The following is a 27,918-nucleotide window of genomic DNA, read 5'->3' as shown; positions in this document are numbered from 1 at the left end:
CATATAGTCCACAATACGAGCACGCAAGGGTTCCCCGAGTAGGCTCGCTTCCTCTGACGATCGAAGAACTGACAGTTATATTCTAACAGGCTTGATGGTGCCAGTAACATTCCGCAGCTAAAGCCGACACCTTCTAGCTATGTTCTGCCCTACAGTGCTCTCAAACGTCCTCAGTCAATCTAGACCTCCAACTGCACATTCCGCTGCCACCAAGTCATTTTCCACTAGGTTGCCGAGCTCGCAACCGTATCGACGACCGCCGCTGCTTACGCGCCCTTTTCCAGGCAGGCGTCCTTTGGTATACCAGAAATGGGTCTGAGACAGGCACAGGACAGGCAAAATCCATATTTTCGTAAAGAAATGGATTCCATCATATGGATGACAGGACGTATCCAGTACTACTGCTGTGTCAAAGATTCCCAGAGAAAAGTCATCTTGAAGAAATACTGTATAGTGATTTTGGTTGAACATAAGGGCAATTTTACGAGATTCCCTCGGTCAAGAAATCGGTACATCCTGTTCAAAATTCTGTTGTGACCTTCAGCATTAAAATAATTGTTATGTGCGGCTACGTGCCATGTTTACTGTAAACGTAATTATGATACATACAAATATATTGCTACGGTAGAATAAAAGTTGTTCAGCTTTTGGGAGCAACAAGATTACTCGCTCCCATTAGAGGCGTTCTGTTCCGCTTTCAAACGAAGATTACTTTTAATTACACAGAATAAAATGACCTAATCCCGTTAAACAGATTTCGGATCTCATTACCATTCTGCAATAAAAATGTATGACATTTCTCGTCCTAGAATGTCTGATCTTGTTTTTAGGAAAAACCTTTCTGTTACGTTTCATTAAGATTTTCACATTGATTACAGATAAATCAGTACGATACGTATATTGAAAATCTAGATGGCTGTAGTATCATGTCATTAAAATTAAATGTAATACAACTGTATGTGAAAAATTCAAGATGTTTGGCAGGTCAGTAAGAAAAATAACTGATGAAAGCGGTTTCGTGCTGAAATAATATTATGTGTAGACTACTACGTGGTGTAATGACGAATGGTTACATTTAAAGAAAATGAGATGCCCCCACTCTATATTTTGTTTGCAAGATCTATCTATGTCATGGCGAAGAGTTCATAACATTTTAAAATCAGTCAAACTAAAACGTCGTAAGAATTGTCGAGGCTATTCCTCGGCTACTTGTCCGTTGACAGCAAACTATAAATATTAATACAGAGGAGTGATTAAGGGAGTATTAGGATATTGTTGTGCCCGTGCTCAACCTAAGAAAGTGAACAGAAGCTATCTTAACTGCGCATTCTAAGGATGATTCTGGCAACAAGGTTTAGTTTTAGCACATGTAGGTTTGATTTATATGTGACCATAAACTTCAAAGTTTTGTTTATGCCCTAGTTATAATACACTATCCGTTTATGATGAAGGAAAAGAAGACCTTTTGCTAAGAAGAGATTGCAGTGCGGTTGTGTGTTTATATATAGAAGGAAGGGCATAAGGTGAAAACTGTGGATGACTTTCAAACGAATATAACACCAGTCTGAAGCATCATTTCACAATTCCAGGTTCAGTCTAGGATAATGAATGTGGGAATAAATTTAGTGATACTGAACTTTTTGCGCCCATTATTCCGACAGTAACAAACTGCTGTTCCATTCCTTTACGTAAGTTCCCTGACGTAGCAGTCAGTGTTCGTGTAGGAGCAAAGTTTAAAGCCTATCATTTCGTCATTCTGCTTCTACGTCTTACACATTGATCTGAGGTTTTGTGATTGGAGAAGACTGAATACTGGCGTAATATCGTACCTGTAGAGAGATCACATAAATCTAGCGCTGGAGAAGATAGACGATAGGAAGAGTCATATGGAAGACTAACTCATTCACGAAGAAGATCGCCTACCTGTCGCTCGTTCTTGTAATTCGTCAATGTTATTCAGGGATCTGAGACTCAAATCAAGTAGGATTAACGGTCGAACGAAGATTCGAAGAAGAGCTGCGCCCTACATTACGACTCTTCTTCGTCAGTGCTAGATCGAAGAAGAATTGTCCAACAAGCTTCATTGGGAGGTGGTACTAGAACGACTCTGTATTCCCAGAGCCCACGAACCAAAACGACTGAAGGCACGGACTACGCCTTTCACCTCGTGCTTCAGAAACTGGGAACAAAGGTTTCTTTTATGTTCGAATGTGGACTCTCGAAATGTTGAGAATGAGGGTACTTGCGATATTTCTTCTCACGCATGAAATATAATATTGGTACATCATGTGGAGTTCAGATGTGGATGTGCGACATGACAGAAGACACGCACATCTTTCTGTAAAACGTGTTGGTTACTGTATTCAAATGTGCCCGCATCTCGTGGTCGGGCGGTAGCGTTATCGCTTCCCACGCCCGGGTTCCCGGGTTCGATTCCCGGCGGGGTCAGGGATTTTCTCTGCCTCGTGATGGCTGGGTGTTGTGTGCTGTCCTTAGGTTAGTTAGGTTTAAGTAGTTCTAAGTTCTAGGGGACCCATAGTGCTCAGAGCCATTTGAACCTTGTATTCAAATGTGACGAATCATCAGTAACGTCGTTTGATTTCTCTGTCAGACAGCTACAGAAAACGTCTACTGTACACAGATGTAAGCCTTTTAGTATTCGCGAGGCAGGCGCATCTCTTTATCTCGTGAGTAGTCACGTGGAGACATGACTCGCGAAAATGTGACCTTCAGCCGCATATATAAGCAGCGTGCAGAATATATCGTACAGAGTTCCGCGGCAGCAACTGGCTCAGCAGCAGGCAAGTATTGCTCTATCCTATTGCCATAGTTTGCAGTTTTCATTCTGTGACCGATCTCATTCCGTACACGCAAATTTACTCTCGTTTGTAGTAAATAAACGACAGTACATAAATACCCATAAACTTAGAACAGGTGCGTAGTTTAAACATTAATTCACATTGTCAACTGACGAGTAACATGCGAAACTACAGTGCTCTATCATACAGATATTATGGTTTGTCATAAAACATCCCATTCTATCTGGTTCAGTTGTCATAACAGAGTAAAAATGACAGGGTGGTAGAAAATCTGTTTGTCATGCCTCCTTGTGTTCATTATATCTAATGGGTACAATATTCTACTGAAACTGGCTACAAGAAATGATGAAATTTGTGGTACAATGGCTCTGCCACACTCACCGATTCCATCCGTTTTCATTTATAGCTTATAAGTTTTTGCGTACTCACAGAATAATTTCAGACAGTTTCCTTTAGTGCAAAGCAGTTCGCCGTCGTAGAGATCGACTTTAAAGTTTGTCCAGACCTCTTCTTGTTATTGTGCCTCGGGTAATATGCAAACTCACAATAGCTTACACTGTCGGTGTAAATTTTCAGACGTGATTCCTGCACTGCTAGAATTAGCACATCGTTACCGTAAATAATATGGAATATTAGTCGTGTGACTGTGTTTATGTAAGAACAGCTTATTATGTTAGTCATTACGAACTGTTGATTCACAGTATTATTCTTTTACAAGTTTAATTCCTTATTTCAGTTTATGGTGCATTAAAGCTATGCGTTCGTTATGAAATATTGTTCAAATATTTTCCTTCATCAGATTGATAAAAGCGCGAAGGAACTGTGTACTGTGAGGCGCATATGGTTTGTTCAGTCAACGATCTGAAAAGATGTGAGAAATTATACGCTCGCCTAACTTAGATTCTGCCGGACCCGGACAACAAAATGGTATACCTCCTACCAATAGACCTAAATTCAGCTAAAAAAAAAAGCTGGAGTTGTATTATCATAGAGTCACATACACACTGTGAGAGCAATAGCGCAGTCGACGACCTCCCTCGAGATATGTTTGTGGCTGTTTTGTGAAACAGATATTAAATCAGTACATGTAGTTCAGAAATGGCGTAGCGCCACCTTCTCGAGATTGTCTTTGTTATTTTTCCGATTAATTGAGAAATTGTAGTTAAATGATCGTGGTGAATGATGTTGTTGACGGTTATCACCTGTCTTACTTGTAGAAACACACTACGGGCTAGTCAAAATTTGACAGGAATGTCGGATGTAGCGACAGTGGCTTAGAAAAATTAGTCATAGAATTTCTTATGAAATGTCGTCTATGCCTTTCTCGGGCTCATAAACTTGTGGTTTCTGTGCAATGGAAATTCTGTACGTGGTAAAATAACTTCGTCACCACACTGCCGTTCACGTAAAAAGCAACATTATAAAACTGCAGGCCAACATGCGCGTAGTTTATTGTCTTATTAGTCAAATAATTTGTTTTAAGAGATATAGTTTTTCTTTTTCTAATAGTTTTGTTAGTTTCTTGGATTGATTCTTGATTTAGAGTGTATGTAAACTATGATCTTTGCTCTAAGTTATTATGTCCTTTCTCAAAATTTCAGTAGTGAAATTTTGTATCGATTATATATAGTAAAATTTGGTCCCAAGCTGATCCTCTCTACTGAAATCTCTCTCCCACACGTAGCTACGAACCTTGATCAGTTGATATATATATACACAATATTTCGAGTGAAGCAGATGTAATGTCGTTGTGTTTTTGCCTTACTTAGTTTTATCTGTAGTTGTCATTGTTACTTCTGTGACTGTATAACTTTTGTTAATTAGAAAATAAACCACCTTCAGTCGCAAATCCTAGTTTTTATTTGACTACACGTTGCTTCGCAAGCCTTGGGGAACATATGTGATGGCATCCTATCTCTATGTGGCTCACAAGGATTTGCGCACGGTAAAGGATAGCGGTTTTATCTTGTACATTGTTGTCATGTGTGGTTCTGTTAACACAGCAGCACGTTCTCTATTTCTCTTTGTGACGAATCACACTATCTTGAGCTATATCGTGTCTCGTAAAAGACCAGTAAGGCCGTGAAAGCTGTGTGATATCTTGGGCTAAACTTCTGACCAAAGAAAGGTTATAAGAGATGACCTGGAATGAAAAATTAACCAAATGCTGACACAAAATTTAATCTACCTCATGATAAATCCTTGTCATTATTTGGTGCAGCCTTTCACATGAACTAGTCAGAAAGGACTTTAAACAGCCATGCAGAAAACCATGGATGACTATGGCTCAATACGTCATGTGGAAAGAGAAGGAAAATGTTTTCATTTGCAAGAATAAGTAAAGATCCTACACTTGTAGCACATTACAAAACTTACTCAAAGTTACTAAGAAAAGTTCTTGAAAATTAAGAAACTCGCATATTATATCAGAAATAAGTTATTCTCACGATAGGCTTAGAGCTATGTGGAATGTAATGAAATGTGAGCCAGGCAACAGGCCCTGGAACAGAGCACCATCACTATTGAATTAAATGGAATGGCTATAAATAATCAGGCAGAGGTAGCAGATATGTTTAACAATCATTTCTTAAATGTAGTAGAAAATACAGGGACAAACAGCACAAGAGAAAACTTACAGCGGTTTAAAGAGAATGCAACTTTCGTAACATTCAGTCATATGAATATCTCACTAACCTCACCTTCTGAAGTTATGAAAATAGCCACTCAAAAATAAAAGCTCATCTGTATTTGATGGAACGTTCATCAGGTTATTACAGAATTCTTCCCATATAATAAGTATTGTATTATCTTAAACATGCAATGCTTCACTAACCCAACACATTTTTTTTTTTAGAGAGAGATTGAAATATGCCGTTGTCAAACACCTCCATAACAAAAGTGATAGGAGAGATGTCAGTAACTACTGACCTACTACACTACTGAGATCCTTTTCCAAAAGTTTTAAGGAGGTGGCGTATTCTAGAATAGTATTCCACCTAAGCAACAAAAATGTCTTCAGTAAATCACAGTAGGGATTTCACAAGAGTTGCTCAAACGAGAATGGCATTTACACAATCACTCACCAAATTTTGCTAGAATAGCACTGGCTGAAATGTTCTACGACCTATCTAGGGCATTTGGCTATGTGAATCAGAATATTCTACATAAATTGGGATTTTATGGGATTGATAGTATAGACAACCACTGGATAATGTCATAGCTAATGAGAAGAATATAGATAGTTGTACTTGGCAATTTAGTCAATGTAATCAGTAAACATTCTTCTAACAGAGGAAGAATCACATATAGGGTTCCAAGCCTTAATCTTAGGTCCACTGAATTCCCTAACATATGAAAATAGTCTTTTGTTTAATACAAAACAAACAGAATTAGTCCTTTTTGGGAATGACAGTAGTATTGTAATCGTAAGAAATGATAAACAGTGTCCTTAAAAGTACCATTCAGTAGTTTTCTGTGACTGGTCTCACTCTCAATTTCGAAAGGATACAACAAATTCAGTTTTGTACACCTAAAGATACTACACCTATGATAAGTGTAACACATGGTGACGAAATAATAAATAAGTGGAAACTTCCAAACTTTTAGCTGCTTATATCAGTGAGAATTTGAACTGGAAAAAGCACATTCTGGAACTCCTATAACAACTTTGTTCAGCCGCATTTTCACTGAGATTCATTGCAAACCCTGGGAAGAGACAAATCTGTAAGTTGATGTATTTTGTGTATTTTCTTTCAGTGGTATTATATGCAGTAACGTTCTGGGGTAACTCATCTTTAAGAAAGAAAGTCTTCATCGCTCAAAAAGATGCTGTGTGAATATTATGTGGTGCTTGCTCACGATCATTTTGTAGACATCTATTTAAGGATTCAGGGTACTTATAAATGGTGGAAAAACCGAATTTTTTATGACTTTATTTAATTCTGTAGTCTTTTCTTATTACATTGATGTATACATTATAGGGTTTCAAAGGAAAATTACTTTTATAAACAAAATTTTAAAGTTATGGTCATGTATGCCACCACGCCCCCTTTATTTCTGTTACAAAAACCAGCATTATTTCGAAAAGAACTGTAAACCTTCTGTTTCCAGTGATTATGCGTATGATACATTGTATATTTTGGTAACTTGCTCGCGAAAGGCAAAGGTCCCGAGTTCGAGTCTCGACCCGGCACACAGTTTTCATCTGCCAGGAAGTTTCCATGAGATGAAATTCCACACTCGTAGAATTAACGCAGGTTATTTAAACCAGTACCTCAGTGAAGGTCCTTTAGTATAATATTGTGGTGCGAATACCATTATCTATCTGTTCGCTATTTCATGGACCACTAAATAACTGTGCAATAGTAACTTGTGAAATCACATATTAGGTTCGTGGCAAGCTGGTGATGTTGGGGCAGCTCTGAAAGGAATAAGAAAAATAAGTAAAAGTCAAACATTTATTTAAGACTTACTGGCAAATACAAAACTGCCACAAGTTAAAATTTAGACAAATGTACTGCTGTCCAACGTGTTTCGAAGGGCTGACTGGTAATTTATAAAACTGAATTTGCTTTGCATGACGAAGAATATATAAATCTTCTGTCTGGACAGAAAAAGTGGTCATCACATTAACATGTGACGTTAAGCAGATATTTTACCATACAGAATTTATGGACTATGGCTAAAAATTCATACTGCTGAAACATGAATTAGTGATAAATGAAACACACACATCTAAGCCTAGAGAAACAGTTCTGCCGAAAAAATCACAGTGTTCCTTATCCTGTGTTACATCCCATATGGCAGGTGTAACTATGTTGGAATAGCTCACATTTTTCTACAAATCTGTTGTGGCAATGGAGATTGAATATACTGAATTTTATCTGCGTCTGTTACTACACAGTAACATGTGCTTAATTTTTCCACACATTTTCCCACCCATCTAACATTTGATGAGTGTTAGAACAGTTTAGTTTCTTTTTCCGAAGATATCAACTGCAAAAATAAAGAATTTCCTAGGAACCAGTTTCAAATTTCTTCGTGATGTTTATACCATATTATTTATGGTCAAACCTCAAATATTCAATAGATCTAAAATAGAGAGACGTGTGGGAGAGAGACACCCAACGTTTTTCATTCATTCTGTTAGTTTTTAGTTTTTCATATTCTGCTATTGCATTAAATATATAAGGCAATGTCAAGAGTAAAACTGTAAGGCTCATTGTTTTATCTTAGAAGTATAATAACTCTCATAGTGTATCAAGGGAAAAACACACTAATGTGGTCACATGTAAAATACATTTTAGGGATGCTGAATGCAAGCTAACAAAGTTCAAATGTGTGTGAATTCCTAAGGGACCAAACTGCTGAGGTCATCGGCCCTAGACTTACACACTACTTAAACTAAAAAATTATCTTATGCTAAGAACAACACACACACACACACACACACACACACACACACACACACACACACACACATGCCCGAGGGAGGACTCGAACCTCCAGCGGAGGGACCGCACAGCCCGTGACATGGCGCTTCACGCGCGGCCACTGTGCATGGCCAACTTGTAATGCAGTCACTGGAATAAAGTTAACAGCCTATTTTACTGTTACTTTTACATTGTAGCAGTCGACTGCATGAACAACACAGCCAGGAAATAAATATTAACGTGTTATGATGAATATAATCCTGTTATACTAATGTTCTGTTTCCTCTTTTTATTTCTCTAGGAACCAAAATGGCTATTATCTTTGACTCATGGGTGACTGAGGCGTTGGCCCTTCTGTCAACGTTTTTTGCGATACTATACGTTACATTTAAAATCAATTACACTTACTGGAAGAAAAAAGGTCTGCCATATTTGGAGCCGTTTTTCCCGCTGGGAAATGGCTGGAACACAGCGCTAATGAAAAAAAGCCCTGGTGAGGATCTCAGGGACATTTATTTCGAAGCAGAAGGCAAGGATGTCGTCGGTATTTACTCATTAAACAACCCTCTTCTCATTGTGAGGGATCCGGAGCTGATCAAAACGATCATAGTGAAGGATTTTAACTACTTTCCCGACCGGGGCATCTATGTAGACGAGGAGACCGATCACCTGACGGCGCACCTCTTCTTCCTCGGAGGAACCAAGTGGAAGGGTCTGCGACAGAAGCTGACGCCCACGTTCACGTCGGGAAAAATGCGCGCCATGTTCGGCATAGTGCGCGACTGTGCGCAGATTCTGGCTGACGTCATACCTGCGGGCAGTGTTGTGGAGGTCCGCGAGCTGATTGCCCGCTACGCCACTGACGTCATTGCCTCCTGCGCCTTCGGCATCGACGTTGACAGCCAGCACAACCCCGAGGCGGAGTTCCGGCAATGGGGCAGGCGCTTCTTCAAGCCATCTCTGCGTACATACCTGACACAGGCTCTGGGATTCTCCAATCCAAAACTACGCACACTTTTGCCTATAGCCTTCACGCCAAAGGACATCACAGACTACTTCACAAAGGTCGTCAGGGACGCAGTCAAACACCGAGAGGAGACAGGGGTCATAAGAAAGGACTTCCTGCAGCTGATGATTCAGTTGAAGAACAATGGATACGTGGATGACAGCTTCTCAATCACTGGGCGGAAAAATTCTGAACGTAAGTCCTATTTCTTAGTGCACATGGTTTTTAAAAAAGTACTGAAACTTTAATTTAGGGAATTATGAAGTCTGTTGAAGAATACTATACATAACAAGTATTTATTAGTGGATACAATTTTTTTTTAATATTGAAATGTTAATTTAAGGAATTATCTAGGCTGTTAATCTTATATGTCTTTGTATTAAGATATTATTGTTCTGCTCTCATTTCCATCATACATCGCAAAGATCCCATATAATGACATGAGATTTAATGCCCTTGATATTTTAACACATCATTACATACTGCAGTTCGATAATAAAATTGTAATGATTATCTCTCATAGTTTAGAACTTGGCAGTCAAATGAATTTAATCATATGTGACTCTCTAACGTGTGGTAATACTTTTGGATAACATCTGTTTCCGAAATCTGTTCACCCACGACTAATTTCTACTGTAAGAGCGATGTTAATACCAATAGACAACCTTCTTGTTATCAGCTACATCTTCACTGACACATCCATATGCTCTTCATTACGAATATGTAGATGAACAAATAAATTACGTTGGCGATCTCCATATAGAATCTTCAATGGTAGCAACTCTGTGGAACGTCTAGTCTTATGATGCACTGTATTGAGTCATCAGCGGCTGGCATCTTATTTTCCCTAGAGTGTTATTTTGGGAATGTTTAGGATGTGGGCATGGTCTGGTGGAGTATGGTAAGATGGGCTGACAGAGGCCACTCTTAGGTAGCAGAACCCTTTTACTAATTTATTTTAAGCTCGAGCCCTCATCTGTAAGTGGCTGGAAGATGGGCCTAGACACTTGGACTCTGCAGCAGTGAAGCACTGCAGTAGAATGCCTGTTGCTGCTAGGCTCGATGCAGTCCCAACATGACACAACCTGAATCAGCGGCTGAGTAGCATCAGGGCTGATACCGCAGTCTCCTGTTGTTATGACGTTAGTGTCGTTGCTGAGCCATTCTCAGCTGAGGCTAGAGACAGGCACAGACATTTGGGGTGCAAACACAGACTGCCAGCTGACCTGTACCTCAGTGGTTAGGATGGTCTCATGTCCGGCCCAGCAAGTGGCACTTTAGGCAGGCGGTCTTGTCAGTATGATGGCAGAGTGGCGGCAGAAAGCGGAGGCCAACAGTATGACAAAATTATGACAGGATGACTCATTACTTTGACACAAGCCAACCCAGGCCAGACAGCTGGTACTTATTCATGTAAAAACGGGTTTGTTGTGGCGTCACGGCTGCAGAAGTCGTGTATTCTGAATGTCATACTCTCCCTGGTTACAGTAATCGTCTGGGTGCTGACTGGCAAGTGAATGGCAAATCCCAGAGGACACCATGGTGCAATGCTAGGTCAGTGTATTGCCGTAAGTGGCCTGCTTTATGGCATCAAGCCGATCTGTCTAGGTTTCTGTCTTTACAATCTTCCCTTTTCGAAAAGGTTTATTACTTCATCCATTCAATAGTGTTTCTTGCTCTCGTTCCATGCTATACCTGTAGGAAGGTTTTGAGGTTTAAAACAGGACATTACTACATTTACATCTGCATGGATACTCTGCAAATTACAGAGGATTCGTCGAATTACCTTCACAATGACTCTCCATTATTCCAATTTCGAATAGCGCTCGGAAAAAACGAGAAACTATATATTTCCGTGCGTGCTTTGATTTCCCTTAGTTTATTATGATGATCGTTTCTCCCTGTGTAGGTCGGCGTCAACAAAATATTTTCGCAGTCGGAAGAGAACAATGGTGATGGAATTTCGTGAGAAGATTCAGTTGCAACGAAAAACGCATTTGTTTTAATGTTTTCTATCCCAAATCCTGTATCGTGTCTGTGACACTCTCTCCCCTGTTTCACGATAATACAAAACGTGCTGCTCTTCGTTGAACTTTCACGATGTACTCCGTTAATCCTATCTGGTAAGAATCGCAGATCGCCCAGCAGTACTCCAAAAGACGACCCACAAGCTTAGTGCAGACAGTCACCTTAGGAGACCTGTTACACTTTCTAAGCGTTCTGCCAATAAAACGCAGTCATTGGTCTGTCTTCGCCACAACATTTTCTACGTGTTGTTTCCAATTAAAATTGTTCTTAATTGTAATTCCTAGGTATTTAGTTGAATTTACGGTCTTTAGAATAAACTGACTTATCGTGTAACCGAGATTTAACGGATTCCTTTTAGTACTCATGTGAATGACCTCACATTATTCATTATTTAGGGTCAATTGCCAATTTTTACACCATTCAGATGTCTTCTTTAAATCGCTTTGCAGTTTGTTTTGATATTCTGATGAGTTTACTAGACGATGAACGACAGCATCATCTGCAAACAACCTAAGCCGACTGCTCAGGTTTTCTTCTAAATCGTTGATACAGATAAGGACAGTGAGACTAAATCTCGTAATAAGGAATTTTACACTACCATTATTAATGAATTAATGGTAAACTGCCATCACTAGCGCTCATCAACTCGTCTACAGGTTAACGTATACATTATTGAGCTGGGCAAAATAGGCAGGAAATGCTTATTTTATGCATTATATTATGATGTTTTCAAAAGTTAATCCGAATAGTGCACTTGGTAGTGCACGCATATGAAGGTCAAGACTGGTGGTGTCATTCTGTGGTGCATGTAGCAATTATCATCATTCTTTTTTGCGGCCCAAGATGTGGCTCAAACTCACAAAGTTGACGACAGCTCAGTGGCCTTTGTATCAAATATCAGAAATACAACTCTTGTTATTTACTAAGATACATGTGCAGGTGGTTAGTACTGAGTTGTGTGTAGTTTGGTGTGATAGCTATTGAGTGACTGTTGTGGGCCAATACGTAGTTGGGTGTTATATTCCTGGTTACGTCTAAAAGATATTTTGTCATCTTATGTTTAAATGCTGAAGTTCTCCCAGAATTTAGGTGAAGTGGGTTTTGGGCTGGAGGAGGGGTACCGTTGCGCAGATGTGGTGTTCCATTAATCAATTACTTTGTTTAAAATCTAAATACTTTTGATAACAGAGTACAAATACACTTTCAATAAAAAAAATACTATGACCTACAGAGACACTTAAGCAGGACTTAAGCTCTTGGGCTAGTGCTTGATGTGATTACTATTCGTTCTTCAGCTCACCTTCCCAAAGAGTAACGTACTGGTACAGTAGGATTTTGAACGCTGTCTTCTACATGGTAAATGTTCTTCAATAGGGCAGGTAATTTGCCACGCAGAAATAAGTGATACACAGCATTTGTTATTATTCTGGTAAAGTGCACAGCCCTGTGAGCATGATCAGACAGTCTTGCCGCTAACACACTGATACTAAATAGAATATGATGCTTTGATTCCATAATAGATCAAGGATTTGCATCTGGCCGTACTACTGTACATCAAACCCGCCTTATACACACATGTTACAAAAAGGAATGTATGTATGTATGTTGCACATCTCCTTCTAAACCGACGGACTGATTTCAACCAAACCTGATACGCATATCACTTACCGTTTGTAAATCATCGGTGTGGTGATAATAACCACCTACCTATCAAATGGGATGGGGTGGGATGGGGGTGAAAAAGCTGTGTACTCCACCAGTCGTGAATACCCATAATTTAATCGCTGACGACCCCCACAGAACGTGGAAAGGAAACAAGTTTATTGCTTTCTACATTTTCGTTGTTCCTCCAGTGAATCTGCAGCATGAAGTATGACGTTTTAATTTATTTTGTCTTTCCTACTGACTGAATTCGCAACAAACTTTCTAGACCCTCTTCACGTATACCACTGAATGTATGAGCACGATTATATCATTATACGAACCACAGTTCAGAAGATATGACGCCATAAACACTGAGTTGCATGAAAAACGACCACATCATGCAACACGTTTAAATTTATTACATCGTTGCTACTAATTCTGTTTGAAACACTGAATGTACCTAGAAAAATCTCTCATTATACGACACATATGTCAAGAGATATGGCGTCAGATACAGAGATACGTGAAAACCTGCTACAGTATGTATGACGTTTTAACTTATTACTTCTTTACTACAAACCCTGTTCACGACATATTTCGCAGACAGTAGCCACATATACCACTGGATGCACCTGCAAAATTACATCATTCTACGACGCAAAGTTCAGGCTACATGGCGCCTGAAAATGAAGCTGCAGGGCGGAACTCGCTAGAGATACAGAAGAAAAATGTGTACAAATACATGTAAAACATGTTAAATTTATGTGAAATATGTCTGACGTGGGTAAAAAAGTTATCCTAAATCCTTGGAACGATTTAAACAAATTAGTAATAATCTAGAAGCTAGAGTTTAGAATCACCAGCCTCCTCTTGGGGTGAGCGTGATAATGTGGAGAAAGTGGGGGAGGAGGAGATTGACGGAGAGAGACAGAGGAGAAAATGACAGAGGAAGGGGAGAGAGTGATGGGATGGACAGGAAATGGGAGGAGATGGACAGAGACAGGCGAGGAGGAGAAAGACAGAGAGTGGGGGAAGAAGGAGATGAACAGAGAAGGGCGGAGGAGGAAGTGGACAGAGAAAGGAAAGAGGAGAGGGACAGAGAGAGGGGAGAGGAAGAGATTGAAAGAGACAGAAAAGAGGGGAAGATGGTCGGAGGTGGACAGAGAGAGACAGAGGAGAAAATGACAGAGGAAGGGGAGAGGGTGAAGGGATAGACAGGAAAGAGGAGGAGACGGACAGAGACTGGCGAGGAGGAGAAAGGCAGAGAGTGGGGGAAGAAGGGGATGAACAGAGAGGGTCAGAGGAGGAAATTGACAGAGAAAGGGAAGAGGCGGAGGACAGAGAGTGGGGAGAGGAGGAGATGGACAGAGACAGAAAAGAGGGGAAGATGGTCAGAGAGTGGGGAGTGGAGGAGGTGGACAGAGAGGGAGTTGAGTAGGTGGGCAGGAAAGTGACGAAGGAGGAGATGGGCAGAAAGGGGAAAGGAGGGCATCGACAAATATGAGATCGGAAAAAATACTTAGCTGGGCAACGATGGGTACTCTGCTAGTCTACCAGTAAAATGCAATCTATGAATTGCAGGTGTTCAGCATTTCGCATCGGTATACATTGTCAGAATCCGGTCGTAACTTACATTAGCACAGTCTGAAGACTAGGCGTAGAGACAATCAACTGTGAGAAATAAGCTATCAACTTAGTTCTTGAAACAAGTAAAATGGTTCGTATCTTAATAAGTATTTTTTGCCGGACATTCGTTCACAGGACTTTCTTTTAATTTACACTAACACTACCTCATATGAGAGTAAGAGACACACGGTCCTAAACATCCTGCAGAAATGAATGTATACCTTCTTTAAGACTGTGCTTTATTTTCTCCATCACGACATTGTGATAGGCTCAAAAAACTTAAAGAAACTACAGGAGACTATAGAAGACGTGGAAAAATGGTGTACAAAACACAAGTTCGTAATCAACTCCGACAAGACGGAAATGATGGTATTCAGACCAGGTGGGCAAATCCCAAAAACGACAAGAATTGCACTACAAGGAAAGCAAATATCTGTCACAAAAGATTACAAATGTCTAGGGATAACACTCCAGCCGTCCGCAAAGTGCTTCACTAAACACACAACAGAGAAAGCGACACAGGCCATCAGAGCGATAAACGAAATAAGTTCCATCAGAACACTAAATCTAGACACAGCTATGGCACTCTTCAAATCAAAAATAATACCGATAGTGGCTTATGGGATAGAAATCATATGGATAAACCTAAATGAAAAGAACTTAGAAACATTGGAAAGAGTAAAAGCAACCTATATCAAAAGAGCATTGGGGGTAACAAAAACCACAAGACCAAGATTAGTCTACCTTCTCGCCCGAGAATCTTTCCTCATAGAGGATCTAAGGACAAGGTTCTTACTTTCCAACATATCAGCATCGGAGAACCTACTAAGATCACTACTCAAGAAAAGAGAGGAAGTAGTAATGGAATTCTATGGATCCGGGGCCATGATCGACCGCATTTGGACAGCAGCAAATTTTGAGACACGTACTTACAAAACTCGCAGTACACGGATTCCACCATGAAATTTGTGCAAATACAATATACCACAAGTGTACACTATGTGGACAGTCTTGTGAGAGATACCATATAGAAATATGCAACAAGAGGACCAGATGAATTAGAGACTATGCAATAAATGTTTCAAATGATAATCTATTATAATACCTGCACTGAATGTAATCTACTGCTAAGAATTATGCAGACACTCCTTGTAATATACTCTCAAATGATTGTAATCTAATGTATAACTACAATGGCTATTTTGCTGCAATAAATCGTTTAATTTAATTTCTCCATAGTATGAATTTACTCGTAGTATGGGTTACAGTAAAGTTTTCTGCTATTGTTGTTGCTATTACAATTAGTTATAATATAAGAACATTTCGAAAGCACAACTTCCACTTACTTAAGCTTACAGGGTGGAAATGTTCAGATACTAACGTCCCTTGACTCCTAGTAGGAAGACAGTTCGTAATACTAAGAGTATTTGATTTACGACGTATGTTACAGTTTCTTTACGAACACACTTTGTCCCTGGCAGAAAAGACCCTGACGACTAAGGAGGTGGCAGCGCAGGCGTGGGTGTTCTTCCTCGCTGGGTTCGAGACTTCCTCCACCACCGTAAGCTTCTGCCTGTACGAGCTCTCTAAACACCCGGACATCCAGAAGAAACTGCAAGAAGAAATTGACGACATGCTGAAAAAGACCAACGGTGATGTGACGTACGAAGTTATTATGACCGAGATGCCATACTTGGAAAAGGTGGTGAACGGTACGTTATATGCTTTTGGTTATTACTGCTCATACATTATCACAGTTACAGTGGAGCTGTGAACACATTAAGGCCATTAACAGGGGAGAGCTTAAATTACGTCGAGGGTGATCACAAAGTTTTCATTATCATTTCTAAATAAAGAATTACATAATATTTCTTTGTTTATTTTCTGGAACATGTCTGCAGCCCCGGTACACATGGGAAGCCCTACGCCACAGTGCCGTGATATTTCACTTCTGTGTCTGTAGTGGCGTCCTGCAGTAGTCCTTGGATTTCAATGTGTAGCAGGACTGCAGACACGTAACCACATACAAACAAAACATTAAATATGTAATTTTATTGTTTTCGAGCTGATAATTAGGAATTTATGATAAGCTTCGAAAAAAATTAAGCCAAACACTCAGTAGTACTACCCAACTTCCTTGTTTACTTACTATAACGTGTTGCTTTTCATATTTATTTTCATGTATTTACAATATAGACTAAGTTATGATTGGTGCACTGGTGCAATGAAAGCCTTACAACACATAAGAACACAAACAGAAATAGAGACGTCCACCAATCTACAAATTTTGACGTTGCCACCATCACGTCCCAACCTTAGAAGCTTGCTTATGTGTCTGAGATCCCGTCTCATCGCTGCCTACCATTACCCGATTCTGTTGTTTACTTTTTGATCACATACAACTATATACTACGTCCTGCGTACGTATACAAACGCAATCACACACACACACACCAACACACACACACACACACACACACACACACACACAGAGAAAGAGAGAGAGAGAGAGAGAGAGAGAGAGAGAGAAACAAGTCTTTCTCATTTGTTCATTCATGCAGATTGGACGTATGTAACTGCTTTCCCACAAGGCTCCTTAGTTGCTCATCAGCCACAGAGAACAACAAGGTTTGCTCTAACAGCACCTTAAAACCTGAAGCATTTATTGGAACATTTTTTATAATTATTTGTTACAATTCCTAGAAGATTCATTACGCAGTTTTGTTGCTAGCTGTTATTAATCAACCAAGAGGAGACAATTATTACTGTTGATGACGGGGATAATCTAGTTTACTTCAGTATTACGATTAAAAACTTATAGTTTTTATTCTTCATTTGAGTGGCCATAGTGTCCGTAGTTTCTTTATAATTCTTGAGGATATTTTTGTTCTGTCGTTGCAACTACAAAATACGCTCAAGAATTATAATTTTTAATTGCTTGACTGCAACAGTGCATGTAGATGATACAGGGAGAATTTCAAAAGCCGTGAAGAGGTATTAACACCAGTAATACTTCTTCTCCCTAGATTAACAGTTTTCATTTTAGTTTCAAATGCGCTAATTGTTGTTGATTAGTATCATACTCTGCAGCAGCAGTGCTTTCCACTGCCTTCTGTCTAATAGCATTACAACCACGTAGGGAAGTGAATGGTACGTCACCTTCCCACATTCCATCAGTTCCTCTACTTCTACATATATTCTCCCTCCTTCCTCGTCATTTGCTGGTGATATATGTAAACGTAAACTCCGTACACAGGCCCGTGGAGGGCCCATTAGCATCTACCGACTCCTGTTCCATCCTCTGCCAATTGCATCACTGGATGCGATATGCAGAAGCTTAGGGCCAGCACACCGCTCTCCGGCCGTTGTCAAGTTTCGTGACCTGGAGGCGCTACTACTCGTTCAAGTAGTTCCTCAATTGGCATTACGAGGATGAGTGCGCTTCATTCCAGTCCTCCCACCAAGAAAAATTCTTTGGCGCTACCAGGAATCGAACCTGGGTCCTATACATGGCATTCATTCACTTAGCTACAGAGGAGGACATCATCTTGGGATATGGGCATTACAATCTGCAGGATAATGTTTTTTTTTGTCAGTCCTCAGAAGAATAATTCCACAACTGTGTTTCTCATAGTATCTGACTCGCCATAAGCCAGACTGTTTAGAAACTAGTGACCGACATATCTTCTCTTACTATTGTGGGATTATTACGATCACACATTTTCTATGATTTATTTTCAGTCTACAAGTTAACTAAGATCGCTATGGGAAGATTTAAAACTTTATATGAAGCGCCACTGTGCATCACCTGCTAAGCCTTATACGTTAACATCTGCCCTTTTCTTTTTCAGAAACCCTTCGTATGTATCCGCCCGTTCCAGCTCTCAATCGCGAGGTGGTACAGGATTATAAACTGCCAGGACACGACTGCGTCTTGGAGAAAGGAACTAAGGTCATCATTCCCGTCATGGGACTCCATCACGACAGCAAGTTCTTTCGAAACCCTGAGGAATTCGACCCGGAGCACTTCTCTGAGGAGCAGAAGGCATCCAGGCATCCTTACAGCTATCTACCCTTTGGCGAAGGGCCACGCATTTGCATTGGTGAGTCACTCAATCCTCATATTTTATGAACTTTTTACATAATCTGTATGAAAATATTTTCCCGTCTAGTGTAAACGACGCAGAACTATCGAGAAAAACGTTAATAACAGAAGTATGCAGCACATTCATAGATAATTGTTGTAATGGATGGGGCTGGATGGCCAGTATGTTGGTTGGTGGAACTATGTTGTTAGTTTCATGAGCAAACAGTTCACCACCCTTGGTGTGGAAACAGAGAACGATGGGTGGAATCCTGGTAGCCATCCACCATACTGACTGGAAAAAATCGTTGACGGAATATACATTTTATTAGTGAAAACACTACAACAATTGTAAATACACTCTGTCGTGGCAACACCCTCCAGAACGTCTGCTGAAGACAGCAGGATACAAGTGCTCTTGTAAGCACACGGCCTGTAGTCTCCGCCTGGAGAAATGGTGATGCCAGCGACTCAGCGGGAACGCTGACGTGAGGTGGGTGTGGCTACTTGTGTGTCGACTGGACGCAATCTCGCAGCTCAGGGCAGGACGTTTCAAAACGTGCGGAATCGAACCGTGGATCCCGAAGAGGAAGATCCTGCCCCTGCAGACGGAAGCTGGCAGAGACAATATGCCCACGCAGGAGAAGGTGGTTGGTCGCTTGCACCGTCCTGGTCTCGAACAGAGGTAGGGGGCTGGCAGCGACTGGAAGTGAGAACAGCGGTGGCCCAACGGCTGGAAGGCTCTAAGTCCACAACATGACTCAGAGCCAGCAGTAGGCCTGCAGTTAGTGGAGACCCAGTCTCGTGGTGGTATCTTGTACATCCATGTCAACCTGTAGACTGGTATGGACCTCTCCTCAGTGCTTGCGGCTGCCAGACTGCATGCATTCTATTCCAAAAGGAGGGGTATTTATACAAGCTTGGTGTATATTTGTTTTTCAAAGGCGTCGATTCTCTTCCCTTAGCCCCAAAAAAGCCTGCAGCTCGGGCTTGAAATACTCAAGCCACCGCACAGCTGTGGAGCTGTCTTTCTGCTGTGTCGTCGTCATTACGACGCTGGATCCTCACCTGGACCGCAATGTAGTAACTGCCTGGTGTCGAAAGAAGCAATTCTTGTTGTATCAGCAGATAACCCTGACATGAGTGGGTTTGGTCGGCTCTGGTTGGCCCGCTTCCACGGCCTCTTGCATTAGCTGTGCCAGCGTCATCGTTATATGTAGTAGTGTCAAAAAGCAGTGGCCCCACTCTGTGTTTAAAATACTCCTCAACCAATTGATAAACTGGTGCCTATTATGATTTTGCCAAAAAATCCAGAAACTTAAGTACCTGAGGTTAATATACTTAGTTCAGTCGAGATGAACGTCAGATACTGGAATACTAAATCACACCAAATTTACAAACACTATTATTATTGCTGTTGTTATGCTCTTAAGTCCAAAGGCTCCTTTGATGTAGCTTTCCATGATGGTCTATAAGTACTGGTACCTACTTCCATTTGAAGCTGTATTCTGTATCCGTGCCTTTTTCTCCCTCGATAACACCCCTCCACACTAGCTACACACTACCCTCCAGTACCAAATTGGCGATTATTTAATGCTCCATGATGCGTTCTGTACAGCCATCCCTTCTTTTAGCCAGATTGTAATATGAATTTATTTTTTCTCCAATTTGGTTCAATGCCTCCTTATTAGCTATTTTATCTACCCATTAATTCTTCGGCATTCTCCTGTAACATCACATTTCAAAACCTTCTGTTCTGTTCTTCTCTGGACAGTTTATCGTCCGTTTCTCTTCCAAAAAAATCTACAATTTGGAAAGACTTTCTCACATTTAAATACGTATTTGATGTGAAAAAATTTAATTGCTGCAAAATGCTTTTGTTACTATTGCCAGTTGGTTATCGTCAGTTACTTTGCTCTCCAAATAGTAAAACCCAGCTACTACTATTAGTGGGTCGTTTCTTAATCTAATCCCTCACAGTCCCATGAATTAATTCGACAGCTTTCCATTGTTCCTGTTCATCTTATAATCTCTTTTCAAGACGTTATCTATTCCGTTCAGTGCTCTTCCATGACCTCTGCCGTCTTAAAAAATACAAATCCTTCTGAAAAAGTAAACAGTTTTCGTTTCTTCTCTCTGAACTTTAGTTCCCTTTTCAAATTTTCCTTGGTTTCGTTCACAGCTTAGTCAATGCACGGATCGCAAGCCTGTCTCACTCACTTCGAACTGCTACTATTTCACGTCCGTCGACTCTCATAACTGTGGTTTCTGTACAAGTAGTAGATAACCTTTCGCTCCCTATATTTTATCCCTGGTGCTACGCTCATAGTTAAAGTGAATCAGCAACACGTTATCTGTCAGAAACTGTCAGAGATCATGCTGTTTTTTGCGCAGTTGTTCAAACTGATTTACTTTTATTAAAAAAGAAGAAGCGCTACTTATTGATTAATTGATAGACTCCACTGAAGCAAAATGTCTGGAATCGGTAACAAAACATTAAAAATGGCATGACATAATATCTGTGAAACCCGTTCATAAATTCTCTTCCTACTATGCTAGGAATGTGCATAGACAAATAAAAATTTGGGCCACACCAGTATGTTTTGAAATGAGGCTACACAGTTATTCTGGGAAACTTGAATGGACAGCAGTGTTAATGGTACTTCCTCAGTGGACAGAATTCTAATTTTTATTTATTACTGTGTCAAAATTTTGTTTATTTCCAGAGGAAACCACGTTTGTATTCTTTCACAGATTTTAACATCTCAAAGATTATCTGTTGATCGACATGTTGCATTGTGGTCCTGTGCTCATTCAGGAACGTGCATTGTCACTCAGTGAGTGACAATATATGGTTCTCATCTAGGCTGAGATCAAGTACTGAATATTGATGTGAAGTTGATCATTTGATACACTTAAAGCAATTCATGTAGTAATACAAATGTGATTGCATAATAAAAAACATAAATTCCTTTACTTTTCTTGTTTCCATTTATCAGTACTGCTTAATATGTTTATTTGTTTATTGATTCCTTTTTTAAGTTTGCTGTTAATCCTTTTAAATAATACACATATTTCCCATACTGTAGTACAAATCCCGTAACATAGGCATTATGGTGTTTTTATTTTGTTTTGATTTTGTTCCTGTACACTAAGACAAATTTTAATACGAAAATGAGACCATTAAGAAGTCAACTGGCATTAAATCTGCTAGAACTGACGAAGTTCAAACACAGAATTTTTCGTAGATGAATCCACCATTACCTACTTTGTATCTCTCCACTCTACTGTCTGAAACAAACTCATTGCTACATTTGTTGTTTGTGTACCACCGAGTATATTTCTTTTTGGATGACAGAAAGACCACAACACCTTACCATTCACCTACAACAAAAAAGTATGGAGATCGCTTTGAGTTGAGAAATAAGCTACATCATGATCGCCATACTCCTGGAACGAAAACGGACGGACTAAATGGTACATGTGATCTACATACAATACATCACTCTATTCGAAAAATATCTTGTTCACATTTGGTTGAGTTACGACGGTTAACCGATTTTGGCTCTATTGAGTCGTCATTGGAATTAAAAACACAGAAATCACGAATATGCAAAATTACTGTTAAATTGTTCAACAGTTATAAAAACATTAAAAAGGGCAATATGAAGAGAAAAATAAAACTATGACTAGTATTTTGTTACGAAACTAACGCGTGCAGCACACTGGGTATATTTTTATGTTTCTCTATATCTTGACCTTTTCAATATCTTCATAACTATATTTAATAATAGTTTTTGTCTTTTCTGGAGTTTTAGTTATGATGATGAATGATTAGAGTCGTAACTGGTCATTCTCATAACTCTGACAAGTGTGATCAACACATTCATGAATAAAAATTCATTCTATTGCAGTATTAAATCGAGTGTTTTGCGAAATGTCGTCCGACAAACGACGGAATGGAAACTGATCAAGGAGTATATGACTAGTACTTTTATTTCAATTTTCAGTTCCGTACTGCTCCTATAAGAGAATGGGCACTGTATGTCGGATATATATAAATTTAAGAAAAAGTAGTTCAGGATTTGTTTGTTTTTAAGTTTGATCCCTCTCAGTGATTGGTATGAATCAATACTAGTTCACTATAAGTAAATGTTTAGAAATATGTTACACTCCTTTGTGGAACGAATTCCTTTCTGGGATGAATGAAATTACGTCTTTGATTCTTTCCCAAAGTTTACGACTGAAAGTTTCCCAGAATGAAAAATGTTCTTGTCATAGCACAAAAAAGGCGAATATGTCCTGGACAGAGTCAGACATGTACAAGAATGGAATTAGCTTTTTGACTGACGAGGTAGTTTCAAAGACATTTGAAGCAAAACGCCTTGACATATTCACACATTTTTACTTATTATTGTTAGTAACCATGTCATGTAATATGGAGTGCCGAGTAAAGCAACGTGATACATGATGTCATGTGGTATAACATGACACATTTCATCGTGTCATCCAACATGACATTGTCATGTCATACATATCATATACATGTCATACGTATCATTAAAGTTTAGGATGCGTGCATCCCCACTTTGGGATACTTCCTATTGCAGATGCATCCTGCTCTCTAATAGGACATAAATTTGTGTCTGTTTGTTCTAACACCCCTCACCACACATGTAACAGGGGTAGGTTTTGGGAGAAATGGTCCCACTGAGGGATAAAAATCAAACCCTTCCTCTTCCCCAGCTAGAAATAAAAAAAAATGTTTTAGCGTCCCCCAGGAACAAATCTACAGCCAAAAATTTTATAGCCCTTGAAAAACGTCTTTACCTATTACATATATATTTTGGGCACAGTATCAGGGAAATCGCAACTGCAGATATACCATCTTTCAGCTAAGAGAGCTCACTGCGTTGGGGAATTAGGGTTAACTCGTAAAAAAGCGTGAATATGTCAAGATGTTTTGACTTAAATGCCTCTGAAGCTTCCAGATAAATCGAAAGCCTAGTTCCCTTGTTTTAGATCCCAAACTCTGCCCAGGACACATTCGACTTTTTTGGGCTGTGATAGCAGCATTTTTCATTCTGGTTCCCAGCTTTTACTTTACCATAATTTTGACACTAAACCGCCATAGCTTGGCAACCGATGTTAATTCTTGTTGACTCAAACGATGACTGATCCAGTACAGGATTTTTATTATCTTTCTAACGATGTTGCTTGAATAGTACATTATTATTCTGGATTCTCTTCAGTCACCTGCCTGGTATGGTTGATCCGCCCTATATAGCCTACTGTCACACGAGTATCGCTACCACGACAAGGTCACATGCATGAAGGAAGCTTTTTGTTTCATTTTTTAGTTTTTGTATGCTTTATTAATTATTTTTATATACATATAAGACTCTATATGCAAAGATAAGAAAACAACGATATAGAATTAATACAGTGCACAAAATAACAGTAGACATAGATATAATGCCGAGTGAAATATTAAGTACTGTGCGAAGTTCATGATAATATATTTATGTAGTTTATATTGTGTAGATAAATTTACGATACGACCAAATTACACAGACAAACTTACTTAAAGACTTACTACATCGCAAGGTGAACGATTCGCACAACAAATAATAAATTACTGAAAAGCATACATCTTGTTATTATATCTTGTCTTAAAATTCTTGTCATTGTGTTTTTGAAGTATGCAATAATAAAAATGAAAAATAAAGAACCGCCTTTAGGAAAACTCAGGTGAAAAATTTCGGAATGAAATAATGTAACAACTAATCCGAAATAAGGATGGGTATGATTGGCAGAAATAAACAGAACAACCAAACAACGTATGCATGACAAAATACTATCAACTTCTCATTCCTGTAACAAAATAAACGAATTTAAGCTTGTTTTGTCCGAAAATATAACTTCTACAATGTAGTATAGTATTATTTGAAGAAAACGCTGTAAAGCATTTTCCGTTGATTAAAAATAAGCTAAAATTCTTTCTGACAATTATTTTTACAGGAATTTTCGGGTTAGTTAAATTTTCTGCGTGGTCATCGATAAAGCTTTAAATGCTCGTTCAAGCAGCATATCATTTCATACAGGGCTGGGTATGGTTTTGGTTTGGTGCATGAATTGTTTTGCATGTGGTGAACAAAATCTTTATAAACAGAGAAACAATAATCAACTATAATGACTAATTTTTATCAAATCCAAATGCAGGCTTAAAATACAACGCATTTCTGCGAAACACAGTTTCATCAAATGCGTCACTTTTCGCACATAAGACCTGAACGATGAAAGATTGTTGCAAACGGTTCTTATAATTACCATAAGAATATATTTGTTATTTTCATCTGTATCACTTTAAACCTACCCAGCTCGTGCGATTTGTATAAAACAGTATTTTACGTGTATTTTATGTGCTACTTCTGACCGCTATGTCGTGACACGATTAAAACTTTGACAAAACAAGGACGACTTTTAACTACCAGGGCTTGTCTGCCTCTTTAGAAAATCTGAACCGATTCGCACAAGTTTGAAACATAGAAGTGGCACGCGTAAAAAAATTCAAAAAAAACATGTTAAACGTGTTTTTTTGCACGTGAAATCCAAATGAAGCTATATTTTTAGTATTAAGTTTTCAACTTTATGGTGAGAAGGGATTTTTATTGATTTCATTCACTTTAAACAGTTTGCACACATACTATTTACGTAAGAATGACTTTTACGAGTTACGTTTAGCTCGGCTTTAATCTATCGTATCTCTACAACAGATAACAATTATTAGACGCAAAAAGTTTGAGTTTGACTTTATCCATTTACCTACATCCTTGCAAAGTTTGAACCGAGTCTTACAGGTTTAAAGTACAGAAGTGGCGCACTTCAGAAACCTCCAAAAAAGGCGTTTTTTTTTGGACGTAAAAACCAAACGAACCCCAATTTTTTAAACGGCCTAGTCTTATCTAAGTCCGATACACCGGTGCACTTAATTAGAACTATCAGTCTCGCTCCAGCCGGAAGTTCTTTAAGAGTGACAGTATCCGCACGTAATACCCGAACGAGGGTGACTGCTTTTGGATGTAAAATCCGAACGCTGCAATTAGCTGAGAATTGATTTCAACACAACTCAAATCTTTTGAAAAGGGAATGAATCGATTCGCACAATTTGCCTGGGCGCCAACTTGGGTTCGCCTATAGCTACAGTAAGACAGGTGTTCTAATGGCTATACAAATGGACGCTCGTTCGAGCTTTCCATACATACGTATTTGTTACAGCGCTTCCATGGTATAACACAGCATTATCAGTGACACCCACAATGAAGTGATGACACATTTATTTTGTTGCAGGCATGCGTTTCGGATTGATGCAGGTGAAGTTGGCACTGATACAGCTGCTGTCAAAATTTGACTTTCTGCCCGCTGGAGACAAGCAGTCGAATCTACGCATGGCTCCCAACAACATCGTTCTGACACCAATCGGCGGAATCGACCTGAAGGTGGAGCGAAGACAAGTGGCTGCAAGTTGAACACCCACAGTCGACAGCTTGTAGCACAATAGGATGCTCGACCTAAATTTAAATAGTGTGAAAGACTGTGTAATCAAGTACTGACCTAATCTTGATGTATTACACTTAATGAACTTAAATGTGTTAGTTAACAGTGATTAATTCCACACGTTGGATTCTGAGCAAAAGACTGAAATTAAATTTACTATGGAACTCAAAAGCAATAAAATTGTACTCATATACTTTCCTTGTAGCTTTACTCAAGCAACCAAAAATCAGGATCAAGAAAACTGAATAAACAACACTCCCTCACATTAAATATAGCCTCTGTAAACTTATAGTACCAATGTTTTAAGTATGCATACTCCTAGACATGCATCCACATGGTCAAAATACACTGACGTGTCCAACTCATCCAACTCGCATTAATTTCACAAAAAATAACAACCCTAAACACATTTACATCTGCTGTGAGTCTTAGATACCAGGTGGGTGTGGTGGCCAGTCAGGACAACGCAGATGTATAGTATGTTCACGTGCACATCTTATAACGAAGGTTTTCAAGTCTCTTCACATTAGAGAAAAAGTATTTTTTTACTACTTGAAAAGTCAGAATCTACGAAACATGGTTACTGCAGTTAATAAACGGGAGCATCTGTGGGTACTCTTTTATAAATAATCATAAAAATTGTACGGAGAAATGTAGAGCAAACACTACATTTATATGTTGGCACCGTTCAGTGACAATGTTGTCGTAGATTGACCAGTTATAATATTACGACTGGTGCAATTTTCATTTAAAGAGAAAGCTTGTAATACATTGCTTTTCCAACTGAGAGCCTTATTTCATGTAGCAGTATTTTTCAAAGATGTCCACTTTGGCTGTACATCACCATCACTTTCCGAAATTGAAATTTTCTCTCTGCAGTGGAGTGTGCGTTAATATGAAACTTCCTGGTAGATTATAACTGTGCGCTAGACCGAGACTCAAAGTCGGGACTTTTACCTTTTTTTCTTTTGAAATTTCTTGAAAACTGACATAGAGCTGGTAACTGACAGTAAAACAATAGCTACATGGAGAATCACGGCACACAGTGCTAAAGGCTTAAAGGCTGCGAGAGAGAACAGCTGCTGGAGGTGGCATGCTGTTTTTTTTCTCCATCACTTTCTTCATTATAAAGGAATCCATAAAAAGGGATCTATTTGCCATGCCATTTTGACCCTAAAAAAATAATATCTGCACCACTTTAGGAATTGGCCCCTAACTACGCTTATCCCAACAGTTCTACCTTAACTAAGAAAGGAGAAAAGGAAAGGTTGAATACGGTAACAGATGTATGTAACAGAGATTTGTCTTTAAATTTTTTTCGCCCTGGGACCTGTGGAGTGAAAACCATGAACGTCTACTTGAAATAAAGAGGAATCGTTGGATCAAGGAAAAAATCAACAGTAATGAATCAGATAACTACTCATTGCAGGGTCATTCAAGATGCACCATGGGTCGTAGAAACGGCCAGTATTGCGGATTACGGACAATATAGCAATGTCGTCCTTCACATAAATCCAAAAATCGATAATACTCTTTTCGCCGGTGCCAAAATAATATAGAACTGCAAGGCCACGGAACCAATTCACAGAATGAGTCTTCGTCTGTGAGTAATACACTTCACCCGAGAACGACATCGTTTGCGTTGTTATTCAGTCCGGAGGAGGATGTGTCAGGAACGCCAAAATTCTCTGGACCAAGCGCCAGATGTCTACTGCCAGGCCA

The 27,918-nt window shown here is 39.4% G+C and overlaps 1 protein-coding gene across 1 annotated transcript; it reads left to right on the top strand.

The window, feature by feature from the left end:
- The first annotated feature begins 2,762 nt into the window (after nucleotides 1–2,762).
- Nucleotides 2,763–26,389, top strand: LOC126191337 (cytochrome P450 6k1-like). The gene is made up of 5 exons (XM_049932171.1): nucleotides 2,763–2,801; nucleotides 8,553–9,452; nucleotides 16,037–16,267; nucleotides 18,407–18,658; nucleotides 25,990–26,389. The coding sequence occupies exons 2-5, from the start codon at nucleotides 8,561–8,563 to the stop codon at nucleotides 26,166–26,168; spliced, it is 1,554 nt and encodes a 517-aa protein (XP_049788128.1). The 5' UTR covers nucleotides 2,763–2,801; nucleotides 8,553–8,560; the 3' UTR covers nucleotides 26,169–26,389.
- The last annotated feature ends 1,529 nt before the right edge of the window (nucleotides 26,390–27,918 follow it).

This window comes from Schistocerca cancellata, chromosome 6 (assembly GCF_023864275.1).
Source record: "Schistocerca cancellata isolate TAMUIC-IGC-003103 chromosome 6, iqSchCanc2.1, whole genome shotgun sequence".
In the NCBI taxonomy this organism is placed as follows: Eukaryota; Metazoa; Arthropoda; class Insecta; order Orthoptera; family Acrididae; genus Schistocerca; species Schistocerca cancellata.
This window is presented reverse-complemented; position numbering and strand designations above follow the sequence as displayed.